This window comes from Neodiprion virginianus, chromosome 2 (genome assembly GCF_021901495.1).
Source record: "Neodiprion virginianus isolate iyNeoVirg1 chromosome 2, iyNeoVirg1.1, whole genome shotgun sequence".
In the NCBI taxonomy this organism is placed as follows: domain Eukaryota; kingdom Metazoa; phylum Arthropoda; class Insecta; order Hymenoptera; family Diprionidae; genus Neodiprion; species Neodiprion virginianus.
The window spans coordinates 41,470,401-41,486,671 of NC_060878.1; the positions used below are offsets into that span (position 1 = coordinate 41,470,401).

A 16,271-nucleotide genomic window follows, 5' to 3' on the forward strand; every position below is an offset into this window, starting at 1 on the left:
TATAACGAGTCAAATATATTCTGTTCGAGAGCTGATGAAACTGTGTTTTTTTTTCTTTATTCTCTTAATTCTACAAGTGAGCGTGACGAAGGTTGACGATCGGTGATTTATAGCAAGGATTTGAGTATGTTCTTTATTGGTAAAATTTTTTGTATGTTATTTAAATGAAAGTATATACATGTCAGAATTATACAAACTAACGATTAATTCAAGCATAAGAAAATACAAATTCCGGAGGATAAATGGAGATGACAAAAAATTCGCTAGAATATTTATCACATACCCTTTTAGAAACAAACGATTCATAATGATAATAAATCTTGAATTAATCAGTGATAAGTAAACATGAGATCTCAGGGGTTCTTGCAGTACGTGCCAAAGGTCTTCTGCTTCAACTTCCGCTTCGACGTGCGTGTTGCGAATTACATACATTCCGGATGAAAGGGGTCCAGATATGTACCGGAAACGCAGGCTCGAATGTCGCGGCCCAACTTAATGCAGCGACCTACGGCACGCTTAGTCTGTAACATGAAAAGAAAAACGTCGAAAAACTTCCGAGCCAAGTTTCGATTTATATTTCACGGGTAGTAGCTGCTCGCACGTCTTGCGGTCATAAATTACACTTATCGAACCTCTTTCTTTCCTCGTCTACGTACCGCATGCGGCGCAGCGCAATTTGCAACGCACACCAACGCACAGATAACGCGTGTCGAGTGCCTTCACTTATACTCACCACTTGATATTCGACTTGACAAGAATTACCGACGCTATTGTCCTCCAAAGTCTCCCTCAGCAAATTCGACTGTAAAATTATCGTGGAATTAAATGCACATTAAAGATTAGGGTACGTATGAAACTAAAATTCAGGGTGGCGACAATTGTGTTCAAATAGAATTCCCTCGCTTTTCCCGTAAAGAAATTCAGAATTCCCCGACGTTTTCTCACGAAACTCAGGTAACGTTGGACAGCTTTTATGACCAAAAGCTCCAGAAGTTGTGCAGCTTGAGTATATAAATTTGAATCTAGGAAACACACGTTATTGCTTCGTCTCACACAAATAATAAAAAATTGAACAAATGACATTTCCTAAAGTTAACGTAACTGAATTTACGAAGCACGGCTAAAGTTTGAGAACGATTTAAAAAAAAAAATGTAAAAATCCCTGACATTTCCCTGACTTTTCCCCATAGTCGAAATTCCCTGACTGTTCCCGGTCTGTAGCCACCCTGCGAATCCATGATACAACACTTTCGAGAATTGTCAAGATTCATATACCTACCACGGAGGTGTGTGCCGGAGGCACTTGTAAACCAGCGTCGTCGACGCCGTTGAGAAGCTCGGCGATGCCTGCGGAAGCTGTACGCAGATTCGATGACACAAGTGCAAGCCCCATAGCAAGATAGAGAATCGCGGAGTTCCTTGAACGGAAAAAATGTCTCAAGTCTTTTCGATACCAATTGCAAACAGCAGGAGCGACGGATTTTACGGAAGCACTGGTCAGGTGCTCGATGTTGTAATATGTACAGCAGTGATAACACTGCACGGTGCAAACTTACATGATTTTGCAATTTTTTTCCCACCGATCAGTTTCGTTGATGGAAGAGAGAATAACTGGTGCTGAAAGGATGGGGACAATGATATTTATACCCGATGGGAAGCCCTGCTAAGGTCTCCTAATGGAACGGGGTTTCTCACAAGCAATGATTGTCTCGCAGAGGGGACGATCTTGCCGTGAATTATTTTGCGATATCACGGGAATCGAGGAAACGTCAAGAAAATTAACTTTTTCCCGTAGGAGTTGATCTTGTACGGATTCTATCAATTTAAACGCTACGCTCTAGACTGTGCAATTATTTTTCTGATTATGCCGTACTTCGGTATGACCGAATGATTCTACCATTATTCTCAATTTGTCACGTAGGTGAAACGATTGTTTCAAATTTTGGCACTTGCCTGAAAGCAAAGTTTGCATCTTAATAGATACAACGATTTCACGCTAACACGTCACAAATTCTCGAGTGTGAAAAACGAAGATATGCAACGTTTTTGTATTATTTGCCTTTCGACGACAAGGGAGAAAAAAAAACGACAACGAAAATGTGGAAATATTCACGTTGCTTTTGAAAAATAAATTCTTACATGTGGTAAAATATTTTTCATCGACAATTGTAATTATCTGTCTTTTCGAGGATGCTCAACTCATCGTCATGATCACAAATACCAGCCGATTTAAATCAAACCACATATATAACGTATATCATATATTTACTGAGGTACATAATAATGATTAAATTATTGCTAGCAATCAACACGATCGAAGAGTACGGAAATGTATTAAGTTAATTATACAAGTAATCGGTAACGATAGACTATTCGATTGTCATAGAAGCGATTGAAAATTCGTATGAGGTATATCTTTCTGGCTAACGATACAATACGATGCTTCGTGAATGTGCTATTATACCTACAGTAGAACCTTCACTATCCAAATTCATTACGTTCTTCATTATCCCATTAATTGGGAACGGGCGTACTTCAGACTAGCGAGGATTCGTATAATGGAATACCAATGATACGTGAAACAATACTGCACGACAAAGAACATTACAAATGCATATTGTGTTGCGTGTATTAGTTTTGCGTACATGATGCGTGGCTTCAATTTTAACTTCCTTCACGGATAAAGTTGACTGAAATATCGTTAATTGTAACGTAAGACTGCGAATGGACGTTCTCCGTGGATATCTTTTTCTCAACAACGTATTTATGCATTGCCAAATGTCGGGCCCTCGATGGGTTGAAGTTCATGCTGTGGTTTGAATAATGGAGGTTCGGATAATCGAGATTCTACTCACTACTGTATATATTTTCATTATTACAACATAATTGAACATTATCAAGGCCGTGTGCAGGAATAAAAAGTTCACAGAGTAATGGTATTGAGTTAGATTATTCATACTATCATAACAATTGATAACAATCGATAAGTGTGTACTATCTTAAATTTGAATCCAAATTAAACCTCCGAATATTTATACAGAGGTAGATATACGAATTTTTGTTCCCAACTTTTCTATAACTGGGTGTATAATGATGCACGTAAAGACATACGTGAGAACAACACGCCGTTGGGTGAAATTTATGATAAATGTACTTAATATAAATTATCTATTATATTTTTCTTCATTATAATCAGCCACAATGTCATCGATAAGAATGTCGTTGCTGTGGTCATAATGTATATTATTAGCTATAAATCATGTTTATTCAGTTTTAAAAAACGATTAGGGCAACCGCGTAACAATATTTAAACAATATGTATCTCAAGTTCGACCCTTTCGTCGAGGGCGAGAAAGGCAACGACGATGAGAACGGGGAGTCGGAATCTTGACTTCCATCCCAATTTCATCATGAACATGAGAGCCTTGTGGAGAATCCCGCCGCTGCCAAAAAAGACCTCTGCCGACATCTTCCGCATCTTGTATGTACATACGAACAGAACAACCTGACTTTAGGGACAATGAGACCGTCGGTAAAACAGAACAATACGCAGTAACATAACCTCGGCAAACTGTTCGACCATAAACAGTCGGGTTTTCCGAGTTATCCCGGGTACGCATATTTTAAATAATATAATTACCTTGGTCAATCGTATCGCAACGCTATGAAATTCACAACTCTTAGTCTGTTCGTTCACAACACATTCTACGCCTTCACCGTCAACATCAATAACGACTTTGACAGTTCCGCACGACGCGGTGACAACTGCGACTGTGTTACCGACCGAGACGAGGAGGTGACTTGCTACTGCCTGCGGTGCCGACCTTGGCGTGCCACATCGCAAACATATGCTATGCTATGCGACTCATCTCCCGACACGATGTACCTGTCCGTTACCTCAGATTACTCCTTATCGATTCCTTATCGCGGCGATAGCTAAATCTTAGTTTATCTTGGTAGTTTCATCAGCATCTTAATCCTAATAGTAAAATGAACATCTCCTTCGAGGGAAAACGTATTCTGGTGACGGGAGCTGGATCGGGTAAAACTCAAAATTCCTAACTCCGCAAAATATATTACATAAATTGTAAGAATCTTGTGCTTGATGCCAATAAAAAAAAATTCAGCGCAGACATTTTCGCTTTCGCTTGAAGCATTGTGTAACTTTTCGAAACAAAGAAACACTCGGATTTTTGTGAAATCCTCAAGACGGACACGTAATTGCGACGTTTCGCTTTTCAAATCTTTCGCTCGAATTTCACCAGATTCACACATTTCGGGCAAATTTCAGGTATCGGTCGAGCCGTTGCCCTGAGGCTGTCAAAGTTCGGGGCCAACGTGATCGCCGTATCGCTTCCCGACAAGAGCTTCGATACTCTTTCGAAGGAGGATCCTAAAATCGAGATCGTCAAGGTGGACCTGACGGATTGGAACGCGACGAAGGATGCTCTGCAGAGTGTAACACCTGTGGATCATCTCGTTAACAGTGCGGGAATGTTTAGAGGACATGCTTTTCTTGACGTAACGGCTGAAGACGTCGACGAGTCATTTAACATAAATTTCAAAGCTGCTATTAACGTTTCTCAAATCGTAGCTAAGGATTTGATAGCAAGAGGAAAACCCGGGAGTATCGTGAATATTTCATCTCAAGCTAGCCAGGCCGCTTTTCACGATCACACTGTTTACTGCTGCTCTAAAGGAGCTGTTGATCAGCTTACAAGGTTTGTTGCAGATTTCGTTATCACGCGAGATAGATGGAACGTTATCTAACCCGTGTCATACATCTCGCGGTACACGCGATACACGCGTTGGCGCGTTACATAACTACCAGTCATTATAATTTAAATATTCAATAACAAACCGGCCACCGATCAAACTAATCATCAAAATGATTATTATATATATTAAATGAATGAATGAAACTACCAATTAGCTTGTTGCATGAGAAAAATAAGACTTCGACAATAAATAGTCAATATTTTCTAGAGTCATGTCGTTGGAATTGGGTCCCCACAACATCAGAGTGAATGCAATCAATCCCACTGTTGTAATGACCGAATTGGGTCGCCAAGCATGGAGCGATCCGAAGAAAGCTGCCGACATGAAGAGCAAGATTCCGCTTGGCCGTTTTGCTGGTAGTTATACACGAAATAACCATTACGAAATTTTACAATCTCACAGATTTAACCGTCGTCGGGATATTAATAAAAATTTTGCGAACTTGGCTTATAACAACCGAAAATTAGAGATATTCCCAGTCATTCGTTATTCAACGCTGAGTAAAAGTAAATTATACCCTATTTTATTACGCCTACTTACAGAGTCGTCTCTAGTAGCAAAGAATAATTTTCTCTTCGCTTCTTACAGAGGTGGAAGAGGTCGTTGATGCAATAACCTACTTGCTCAGCGATCGGAGCTCAATGATCAACGGTGTGACGCTACCAGTTGACGGAGGTTTCCTGGCTACGTAGACGGGAACTATTATCCAATATCCTCTCGTATGGTTACGATGCGTGAACTTCAGAAAATTCCTCATCACGATACTCGCCTGTTACTATGTAAAACTCATGACCCACACAAACGAAAACAATTCAAATAAAATGAGCATTGGGTTATACAACGCAACAAAACTTATTGATGTCAAACATCTATAGCCGCACGTAAAACCGATTTCTGGTGCGGCGACGCGTCGCCACGCTATATGATGGTATATAGGTATATACAGTCCATATGTAGTAGTGTGTACGGTGTGGCGACGCGTTGCCATGCGCAATCAATCGACTGTGCGATTCTCTTCCCACTCGATCCGGCGTTAATTAAGCCATCTCTCTCGCCACACTGAGTGAAAGTGATCAGCCTCCTGCAAAGGAAGCAAAATCACACTATGACACACTATCAAGTCATCAGTAAGTTAATTATATTTTTATAATTAAAGTGTGCATTTATCTGTGCATTAAGCACGCGTATATTTGGTGTGTTTTAACGCCAGTAAATGTAAAATCTACTCTCTTGGTAGATTAAAATTGACATAAATTTCATTGCATATAATGTTTTTAAATTGATTATTAATTTTAATTAATTTTAATTTCATTCTAATTAAAATTAATGCATTAGAACAATTGCTTAAAGAATAAATTTAATAAAGACTGATAAAATTGTATTTCAAAATCATCTGATGGCGTGTAGCGCACGAATGTTTTTCTTATTACAAAATAATGTCGATGTTTCACATCTGTCAGGCGTCCCGTGACGGCTCACATTTTTTTCTCAGTTTGAATCAGGTTTATAATGTTAGTGGAGCCATGTCATGAAATCCGATCACGAGGTATAGCATAATCAAGTGCTCGCCAAGTGCTAATTTGGTACGATATTAAAAATTCATGTGACGTAACATTAGCGAAGCAGTATAAAAATCGAGATTAAAACAAAACTTTCTATTGAAAGGAAATTCAGCATCTGAAATTTTATCAAGGTATGTAGCTAATTACAATTAGCAGCACCAGAAAAACTCCTACAGTTATGCTGTAAACTCATGGTTAGGCTTCTTGACACAGTTCAGTAAATATTACCAGCGAGCGCTTAAATCCCATGCCTAACATACGTTCCCCACTCAATGTGTCAATAACAATGATACGGTTGTGACAATCTTCACAGAGATTCCAACAACCATTTTATCCTCAATAATATCAATGCCATATAAAGATTAGAAACAATGATTAATGGCTGTGAAAAAATTGGTATGTTGCTCTGGAGCAAAAAAACGAGACGAACAGCTACAGTAGAATGTAAATATTTCTGTACACCTCAGACGTATTTCATAAATATTTACAATAAGATTCTTCACCATAACGTCAATACTCTTCGCGATTGTTATTCCTGCGCGTTTGAACGTCGGTTTGCGAATACTGCGCTTTTTCTCAGAAGCAAAAAGTATCAAGTTGTTGGGAAAAATGCGTGTTAAACTTGCAAACTTCAGTATTCGTAAGAAAATTGACTGAAGAGCTGAAGGCTCAGCATATCAAGAGCTATTTACTTTTTCATATCATACTATTTGCGAGATCGTCGCGCAAGGTGCTCGTTCAATCCAAAAAGACGCGAATCGAACAATCTGTCAAAAAACACTTCAAAGTTTATGCCATAGAACAGGATGGATGATCCAAAGATGCGTTTTGCTCAATCAGGAGATCACACCAATAAACTCTACGATCGTTTGAAAAACTTTGACTTACAAAAGGTAGTAACATAACGGTATCTCACAATCTACCTATCCTCGCTTGCAGATTCCTAATGGAACCAGCCAACGGAAATATTCAAAAGTCAGACACTCACACGCGCAAGCATAAACAACGCAACGTATCCCAAAGCGACCACGATCTATCTACCCAGTAACCTATGTTTTTCGATCTACGCGATTTTCCATTCTTTCCAACATACATCGTTCTTCCCCATTCGCGCCATGGTCGCTAGTGACTTTTTCGTTGATTGCCTGTATGGAGCTAAATGTTTTTTTAGCATAGTTAACCAGCTGCTACACAATGATTTTGTAAGTGTGTGACATTCGAAACATTATAAGGACCTATTTCAGAAGCAACGTCAGATGATGATTTCAATAAAATGCCTCTCACATCTACATTTCGCAAGCTACGATACCAAGATGGACACCCTAAGACTTGTGTGTATGTCCAATCCTATATTACGAATTGATTTAATCAGGGACCTGGGTCGACGTAAGCATCATGCGGCAACTCGTGAGACTGGCGAAAGCCTCAAACTGTTACTATCGAGCTCACGTTCGGGAATAATGATTTTCTGTCACGACATCGTGACACACATGATAATTTTCGGAAACGAGATTGCTCCCAATGCTTGAACCGCATTCTTAGTCGCAAAGTCTGCGAAATGGAACATTTTAACAACTAATGTAACTAAAATAATTTGACTCAACAGCTGATATCATAGCTAATTGTTACTTTTCGAATGCATAATACAGTATTTTAATGACGCTGGAGGACTATCGGTACATCAAAATTTTGCAAAATGGTTTAGAAATGTCCTGTTTGTTAGTCAACATTTATCTGAGCGAGCTAAATCTGCAATTGATTGATACTTGCCGGTTGACAAAAAAGTTCTAATTGATTCAAGTCATAGCATACAATTTCATTACATTAAGTTATGCCATACTTTGAAATTTCAACGATTAAGCAATCGTGCGAACATAATTAAACCTTAGAGCAATCCACCGCTTGAACGGCAGCAGTAACAAATTCAAACAGATTATTATACTACACAATTTGTGCTTGAAAATGCCGAGTAAGCGATGTTTACCTGTGGCGATACTCAATATACTTTTAGCAGTGTGCAAAATTTCTAACTTGACGTGAGCTACGGTAAAATCAATTGCAAATAATGATTCAACTAAAAGTCAAAAACTGTTGCAGTCGCGATGATCCTATTCATGCAGCTGAGAAATCAAAGATGTGTATAAGAATTGTTACGGCCACGCCACGTGATAAAAGAGTACTAGGGAAACACACCCGTAAAAATAAACGAAAACTCACCAACGTCGCCGAATAATGGAGAAGTTATTCGGATGTCTCTGCTTAATTAACTCTGGAAAAAACAAAAAATGGAAACCCGAATTAATTTAGCAAACAGTGACAACGTGTATACTGCTGATTTTCAGTCCTTAAATTAGTTCGTCATTACTGTTGTATACTTCTGTGGTTATTCAAAGCGTGTTACACATGGACAAAAATTCGTTTTCAAATGTTCCACCTTCAGGGTGGCCGGCTTATCCTGCAAATGTGCCTATAACTACAAGAAATGACCGTAGAAGCTTGTCAATGTTCATTCAAATACCGTTCGACGAAACTATTAACATTACTATATCCCTAAAAAAATGATGGCCGATTTTCTAAATGTTAAGAAAAACTATAAATCAAAAATCTAAAACGCTTGGTTGGTTAGAAGTATGCACTAAATTTACATACCAAATATCGGCCAAAAGTCTTCAAAATTATATCAGTACTGAATTGTGTGAATAAGCGCGCCTACCTGAAATAAAGCTTACAGGTATATAATAAGATAGTTGGTCACGTGATAATCCACCCACGAACCTCACTCTACGAGAAGAGGCTCGGTTTCGTTCGTAAGATGGCAAATTGTAACTTCGGTTGCCTATCTGTAGGCGCCGAGGTGGTTTGTTGCTACGTTTAGGTCTCCTATACTTTTTTCGTCTTTATTGCTTTTTCTATATAAACGATAATTTTTTACCCAGTTTACATATTTATTTTTTTTTTTTAATTTACAATTTTTTGTTCTTTAGAAATTCTTTTTGTTCTAATTTTTCATTCAATACTTTTTCATTTGTCTGCCAAGTTTTACCATTTTCAGATTTTGCACTAGGCCTCTTTTGAGATCATCGCAGAAGTTTGTCGGACAGACCAACAAACTCTTCTCTTTTCATAGTGATGAACAGTATCGCGAAAGAACTTTGTTTCTGGCTTGTTGTTTTCGGGGCTGTAGCGTATGTAATTTGATTGGTTTGACAGCATTTACACAAAAAATTCGCAAGCTTCTACGGCCATCACTTCTTATAAGTACGTTTGTAAGATTAGTCCCCAGTTCAATTATGAATTATAATTAAACTATTATTGAAATAACTATACTTACATTCTCCGGGTTGCTCCATACTTTAAATGTAGTAGATCTCGTAATATCTCCGCAGTATGAATAATGAGATGACGCACTCTATACACTGTAATTAAGACAACAGAATATTAGTCACGCAATATACACGAAGTCAAAGTTCACGTGATTAAAGAAGACAGCGTAATTCAAAAACATACTGATTTTTACCTCCTTTGGATTACTCTACACGTTGTACATAGCAGTCCTTGTAGCATTTGTCCAAATTCATTATGATTAATGCTGAACGTGGGTAATACTACTGCAATGACATGTATCTCTGTAATAAAACAAGAGAGAACAATATTTTATTAGAATTCAATCTTCAAAATCAATCGCAGCATTTAAATTTGACTATCATTTTTAAAGAACCGGCAACTGTTTAAAAGTAAAAGTAGCGTAATAGTACGATTAAGAATGATCACGGATACCTGATTCTTTTCGTCCATAACATGATAACCCGTTCACCTTCTGTATTCTGTTCTTCAATATTTGGTGTTTGATTCACTCTACTCACGTATTCACTAACCTGGCTCAATCTTGCGGCAATTTATTTCTGTAATACCAGGTGAAAACCACATTTTGTTAATATTTCTCTCAAACCAGGTCATCAATATTGTTTATCAACGTTTCTGCAGTTTATTTCTGAGATCAAGATATGACAAAATTTTGTAAGCAAACACCATGATCGTAGTGATCTCTTCTATCAATCAAACTGTCGAATTTGATAATTCGTCCGATTATTTAACCCTCTAATTAAGATAGCAATTCGAAAAATTCGTTAAAAAGCTCGCATGCCGGGCTGCCTACAGAAAAGGAGTGAGATTCGCCGCTTGAGAAGAGGAATCGTATTCGAAATTTCATGACATAGAAAAGCCTACACGCTGTAAGCGTAAGACTGTGCTTCAAACCCAAAACGGAGTTATCGATATTTTAGAAAATTAAACCGAGAAATACAAGCTCGCAACGCCGTACGGCGAAATAGGATCTACGAAAATTTTTTATCATGCTATTACACATGAAATCACGAGCAAAGATCGTGGCGTCTCAATACTTTTATTGGTTAAATGTGAGGCTTACCGGTCATTCGATGCTTCCAGAATGTAGGATCAGTCGAATCAGCTCTCCTAATCGACCTGAAGACACAAGTTTCGCCGGCGATGACTTTTGGCCTTATAGAGCCCTAGAGTCCGATCAGCACTAGAGAACCTACACAACTGTTGAAAATTAAATATAACAGTTACACAGTGTTGATGGATTTATATTCTTTGTTTCTATCCCAGAATTCTCACGCAAGTCATACCAGCAACGACTTCAAACAAAATCTGTCAAGAGCAATAGTGAAAAACTATGCACAACAACAATTGAACATTGAGTGTACAATCGTCCAACGTACTTACGTATATATATCTGCGTATGTCGTTTAACGGTCGTATATCACCTCTGATACCCGAAATAATCGCGGCAACATGAAAATGGAACGTTCAAAAGTGAATAGCAAGCTTAACACATGATTTCTCTACCTACGGAATTACCGAAAACATTCACAAGTTTAGTCTCACGCGTAAATCCGTAACGGTCGAATTGCGATCGTCATTTGTTCAGCGTTTTAAAATACCAGTCACAGGCATACTGTGCGAAAACAAACCTCTGCGCGACTTTGAACTGTTTATTTGACGATCATTTGCCACGGCTACCTTCACAGTTAAATTGAGCATAAATTCGTCCAAATTCAGGACGCAGGACGCAACCCTAGCACGTTTGAATCGTAGAGTCCCAGAAATCCATGAGCGTTCTGAAGGTAGCGCTGCAACAGCGACGCCTGCGCGGCAAAACGAGACCCGCCGAGAAGCGACATTGAAATGTAGTAAGCTGCGTATTGGCAAAGTGATAAGCACAGCAATGTCTATATTTTACACAGTGACCTACTAAATGGTTGTGGGAAGAGATAGAATTGGCTTCCACCCATATCCGCGTTTCCACCAGGTACTATTTGCTTTAAGGGAAAACCCGATGCAAACGTTTTTCGTATCTCCGGAGCACTAGCGCTCTCTGACCAGGTTTGTGGAACTAATTTTCGGTGACGAAAGCACGTGAGTAACATATCCACAAAATCATGTCGTGAATCAATGGTGTTATCTATTTTTGGTAAATAAAGTAAACATACATCGATTACCGAAATTCGCTTTCAATGGAAAATTAGTTCCAAAAATCTATTTTATTTTAGAGGCCGCTAGTTCTCGAGGGACGCGAAAAATCACGATTTATGCTCAATTTTAGGATTGGATTTATCGGTCAGTAAACTTGGACGCATCGGTAACTGTCCAAAGGGACTTTGATTACATGGCTCAATCATCTCACGTCGAAAAAAGATCTATCAACTGTTTGTTTATGTGAATTAGCTGAGAACTTAGCGCAGGAATCGTGAGATTTCTGCTTGTGATTACCACTTGCTCTAATGATTGGATATCTCAAGTACAGTTTCCACAAATAATCTGATCTGTAATTCGACCTTGACCAAGCGTCAGCGACACATGGTTTCGTTATTATCTATACGGCTAATGTTGCATTGCCTCATAATGTTCATTATCAATTCTTTATCACATTAAAGTTGTAAAGGCCAAATCAGAAAGTTTCGCTAGCCAGTTTCATTCAGTTCTGAGCCAGAATACTAAAATGAACGTTTCGTTCGAAGGAAAGCGGATTGTAGTGACAGGAGCTGGACAGGGTAAAAATCAAATTATACTTAATTGTACCTAATTGTAATCTTGCCTCTTCTGTAATTCCTTCTAATTACATTTGGTAGGCATCGGCCGAGCTCTCGCCTTGAGACTGTCAAAGTTTGGCGGTAAAGTGATTGCCGTATCGCGCACCCAGAAACACTTGGACACTCTTTTCCAGGAAGACCCAAAAATTGAGATCATCACGGCGGATCTCGCCGATTGGGAATCGACAAGGGCTGCAATAGAGGGCGCAGGGCGTATAGATCTTCTCGTAAACAACGCGGCAGCGGCCAGGCTAGACCGTTTTTTGGACGTAAAGCCTGACGATGTCGACATGCTTTTTAACGTTAACTTAAAGTCGGTTATCAATGTATCTCAAGTCGCGGCTAAAAGTATGATAGCCACAGGGAATGGCGGAAGCATCGTTAATATATCTTCTCAGGCAAGCCAAGCCGCTTTAAAAGATCACGCAGTTTATTGCGCAACTAAAGCAGCTCTGGATCAGCTTACAAGGTATACGTATAAAAATCAAGATGAAACCTAACTATAGATGGTCTTGTCACAGTTCACGACTATGAAAAAGTATAGTCAATAATTTGTGATAATTAGGCACTTCAGTTCGACTCATACTCAAACTGTTATTATAGCAGATAAGCAAAAATTGATAGTACAGCGATGTACACCGTATGAATATTATCTGAACAATTCCTGTCATTTAAGTCTGCGCGCGAAAGAGCCGATTCTTGAAATATTTAGAATGAAATATATCAATCACATCTCAAATATGCATATATGGGTTGATCTCAATTTGATCATTCTGGCTGTAAGAATTTTTGCTTCGAACTGTTTTTTAATCTATTACATAGTTCAATATTTTACTGATGGTGAGCTTACAAATTTATAACTTTAGCTGATTTGTTTTTCAGAGTAATGGCATTGGAATTGGGCCCACACAATATTAGAGTGAATGCAGTAAATCCCACTGTCGTAATGACCGATATGGGTCGTGTTGGATGGAATGACCCGGAGAAGGCTGCCAGCATGACGAGCAAAATTCCGCTTGGTCGTTTTGCAGGTAATTAGCCATTTTCAGTAACGTAACTTGATATCAATACTTATATGCACTACTTCAAACGTCAGAACCAAATAGGAAACAGTATAACTAAATACATGGAGAATGTGTAGTGCAGAGCCAAGAATGTACAGTGGTTGATGCTGAGCAAAATTATTGAATTTCGCATTTTGATATTTTGATTACAGAACGTAAGTAGTAATTCGATCGTTTTTTTTTTTTTTTTAAATTTCAGAGGTCGACGAAGTTGTGGATGCAGTAGTCTACCTGCTGAGCAATCGTAGCTCAATGATCAATGGTGTGACATTACCGATTGATGGAGGATTTTTGGCTACATAGACAGCTTCCCTAAAGAACGTTTTACGTGTTTATATACAAGTACTTTGTTAACATTGTACGGCTCGATAATTACAATAAATTACAATAGTAGAAAATGAGAAACAAGTGTTGTTATTTTGTAGTAGAAAAAAAAGGAATAGTGTACAAAACATACAGCGATGGTAGTTGACGTGAAAGATAAGCCGTTTCTTTTTTTTTTAACTTATCTTGGAATAACACCAAAAGCCAACATCGCGTAATACAAAAATATTGTAAGGAAAAAAGGGGTTTAACAAATTGTTGTTCGACTTATTTTCCCTTGTATAATTATCTTCAATCAAATTCATCTTATGCAATATGTTTTGATAATCCTTATATACATGACCGTACAATAAATTCGCACTTTCTCACACATAATATCAAGAAGAAATTAATAAAAGTTTCTAATCATGGTTCGTACGAAATATGAATGATAAATTGTGGGCATTGCCTTCGACTGCCTGGGTCGTGTTCGATATGATCTATTTTCGAAAAATTGAAAAAGTACGTAGTACCAAGGCTAAAGGTTTAACAGTATCCTTTCAAGTACAGACAATAAGGCAATGCTCTGAATGATGACATACTAAAAAAAAAAAAAACGTACGTATCAATGTTAAATACAGTGAGAAAAAAACGAATCCACATCAGTAGTTGAAAATTCATACTTATAACTTTAATTGGTAGAAATAGCAAGGACATACTAATCTAGCATTTAAAACACTTACAAATATCAGTTACATAAAAACAAGCTCACTTTCGGCTGCCAATCCGACATTTAACTGACATGAGGTAAGAAATGATTCGATGATAATGGTAATGATGATGTATCATAGAAAATTTAATGATAAAAAGTTGGCTAACAGCCGCAACATCGAATTAATACTCTCGAACAACCTTTGCCTATTTTTCCATTCATAACATTTTGTCTTCTATTACTAAAACATACGAACATAGAGAAAAAAAGCTGCAGTTTTTTAGATGCGCGTGATTATATTTTACACTTTGAAGTTTAGGGAAAGATTGCTACTAGTTACACTACTCTTTTGCTCTTTCTTTCCAATTTTCAATAAGTCAAGCTTAGTGCTTGCTTGTTCGTGGAGAAATTCATGATAGCTCCTCTGTGCCTGGGAAAAAGATTAAATTCGAAAAAGGTACATTTCAAAATTTTTTCTGAATTCAACTTACTTCGCTCAGGTGTGCAGTGTTATCTCTCTAATTCGCTAACATTCCTTTTACAATTACATGATAACCAGTAGAACGGCACACAGTGCAATAAGTTGAATTCACCGTTCAACAGGATTAGATAAATTCTAGAGTATAATTTAGTGAATTAGTGACTGAAATTAATGTAGATAATAATTTGGACGCCTGTAGTTACAAATTTGATGAAAATGATTATCGCAGTTTGCAATCTACAATTTTCACCATTACTGCCCAACTTTTATGGTAAACCGGCAAAAGTTGAGCACAGAAATTGATTATTCTGTGATAAACATGAATATCAAACATGAATAGATACCGTAATAAGAAACCTATAATCAATTGCACAAATTAAGTATACTCAGTTTTATTTCAAATTCAATTTCAACAAATAAGGGTTCTGTAGAAAAAAAAACGCAAAAATAACAACCTTGAATTTGACATAAGATCTAAGATGTGGGTAATCTACATATCAATATACTTTTCTTCTTTAAAAAAGTAACAGCCTTAAAATTGCACGAATAGAAATCCCTGATAATATATAAATGCAGACATTCAATTGGTTTCTTCAAATTACACTCCAGCTTACCCAGCACTCTTCCTTCCCCTATACTCCAATAGTTTATGTATATTGTATTTTTAATCTGAGATATGTATATATGTATATATATATATATATATATATATATATATATATATATATATATATATGTATATACACGACATGCAATGTATATCATAATACAGTATGTATGCATATATAATATATATATACATACTTACTATACATATAAATATTTTATATCAAAAAGCTGCAAGCTTTTCTGAAATAAAATGAAATATTTGCTAGATAGATTCTTGATTATGCTTAAAAACGTTTATAGTTTCAAATTCTATTAAAAACCTATGCTTCATCCGTGAAGCCATTGATTAGCTTAATTTTTAGTACACAAAAAGTTACAATCTGTGGCTGTTTCGTGGTACATTTTTTATTATATAATTCCTTAATTGATTATAATGGATGTATATATATATACAAACTGATCAATTTGATACAGTGGGTTATACACTTAAACACATTCTTTTCTTCATTATTTACCAACGATCGTAGCTCAATTCGAATTCTAGAACTTTGAGTTCGTCAATAATTATCGTTAAACATTACAAACAAAATTAATGACATATTTTCCTTTCTTTCTCGTTTATATTTTAATTAAAGGTCAACCAGGCTT

The 16,271-nt window shown here is 37.3% G+C and overlaps 3 protein-coding genes and 1 long non-coding RNA gene across 8 annotated transcripts; 2 read left to right on the plus strand and 2 right to left on the minus strand.

Moving 5' to 3' along the window:
- Window positions 1-106: 106 nt before the first annotated feature.
- On the minus strand, window positions 107-1,805 carry LOC124297194 (uncharacterized). Its single transcript, XM_046747944.1, has 4 exons — window positions 1,557-1,805; window positions 1,280-1,418; window positions 734-802; window positions 107-521 (listed from the first exon to the last, which is right to left on the minus strand). Coding segments are annotated over exons 1-4 (309 nt in total). The 5' UTR covers window positions 1,559-1,805; the 3' UTR covers window positions 107-422.
- Window positions 1,806-3,850: 2,045 nt separating this feature from the next.
- Window positions 3,851-5,617, plus strand: LOC124298420 (L-xylulose reductase-like). Its single transcript, XM_046750395.1, has 4 exons — window positions 3,851-4,042; window positions 4,292-4,721; window positions 4,987-5,135; window positions 5,368-5,617. Exons 1-4 carry the CDS (start codon window positions 3,991-3,993, stop codon window positions 5,469-5,471), a joined length of 735 nt encoding a protein of 244 aa, XP_046606351.1. The 5' UTR covers window positions 3,851-3,990; the 3' UTR covers window positions 5,472-5,617.
- Window positions 4,529-12,516, minus strand: LOC124298421 (uncharacterized). Of its 2 annotated transcripts, none has more exons than XR_006906800.1 (7): window positions 12,444-12,516; window positions 10,768-10,904; window positions 10,119-10,243; window positions 9,859-9,967; window positions 9,673-9,757; window positions 8,559-8,610; window positions 4,529-5,860 (listed from the first exon to the last, which is right to left on the minus strand). It is a non-coding gene; the product is annotated as an uncharacterized LOC124298421 (long non-coding RNA). The 2 variants fall into 2 exon arrangements; XR_006906799.1 differs by lacking the exon at window positions 12,444-12,516 and adding an exon at window positions 11,088-11,294.
- LOC124298419 (L-xylulose reductase-like) lies at window positions 11,605-14,068 on the plus strand. Of its 4 annotated transcripts, XM_046750390.1 has the most exons (6): window positions 11,710-11,835; window positions 11,915-11,981; window positions 12,383-12,415; window positions 12,494-12,923; window positions 13,337-13,485; window positions 13,718-14,068. In XM_046750390.1, exons 2-6 carry the CDS (start codon window positions 11,954-11,956, stop codon window positions 13,819-13,821), a joined length of 744 nt encoding a protein of 247 aa, XP_046606346.1. In that variant the 5' UTR covers window positions 11,710-11,835; window positions 11,915-11,953; the 3' UTR covers window positions 13,822-14,068. The 4 variants fall into 4 exon arrangements, with proteins under 4 accessions (XP_046606350.1, XP_046606346.1, XP_046606349.1 ...); XM_046750393.1 differs by lacking the exon at window positions 11,915-11,981 and having other exon boundaries at window positions 11,782-11,835; XM_046750391.1 differs by lacking the exon at window positions 11,710-11,835 and having other exon boundaries at window positions 11,869-11,981.
- Window positions 14,069-16,271: the final 2,203 nt, after the last annotated feature.

Bases quoted from the DNA above. Each gene is read 5' to 3' on its own strand.
- LOC124297194 (XM_046747944.1), bottom strand. The intron at 803-1,279 runs GTAGGTATATGA...ATAATTTTACAG, and splicing joins CTCCGGCACACACCTCCGTG to TCGAATTTGCTGAGGGAGAC. The intron at 522-733 runs GTGAGTATAAGT...TTCATGTTACAG, and splicing joins GTCAAGTCGAATATCAAGTG to ACTAAGCGTGCCGTAGGTCG.
- LOC124298420 (XM_046750395.1), top strand. From the start codon at position 3,991: ATGAACATCTCCTTCGAGGGAAAACGTATTCTGGTGACGGGAGCTGGA. The intron at 4,722-4,986 runs GTTTGTTGCAGA...AATATTTTCTAG, and splicing joins GCTGTTGATCAGCTTACAAG to AGTCATGTCGTTGGAATTGG. The intron at 5,136-5,367 runs GTAGTTATACAC...CGCTTCTTACAG, and splicing joins TCCGCTTGGCCGTTTTGCTG to AGGTGGAAGAGGTCGTTGAT.
- LOC124298419 (XM_046750390.1), top strand. From the start codon at position 11,954: ATGCTCAATTTTAGGATTGGATTTATCG. The intron at 11,982-12,382 runs GTCAGTAAACTT...TTTCGTTCGAAG, and splicing joins TTTTAGGATTGGATTTATCG to GAAAGCGGATTGTAGTGACA. The intron at 12,416-12,493 runs GTAAAAATCAAA...TACATTTGGTAG, and splicing joins AGTGACAGGAGCTGGACAGG to GCATCGGCCGAGCTCTCGCC.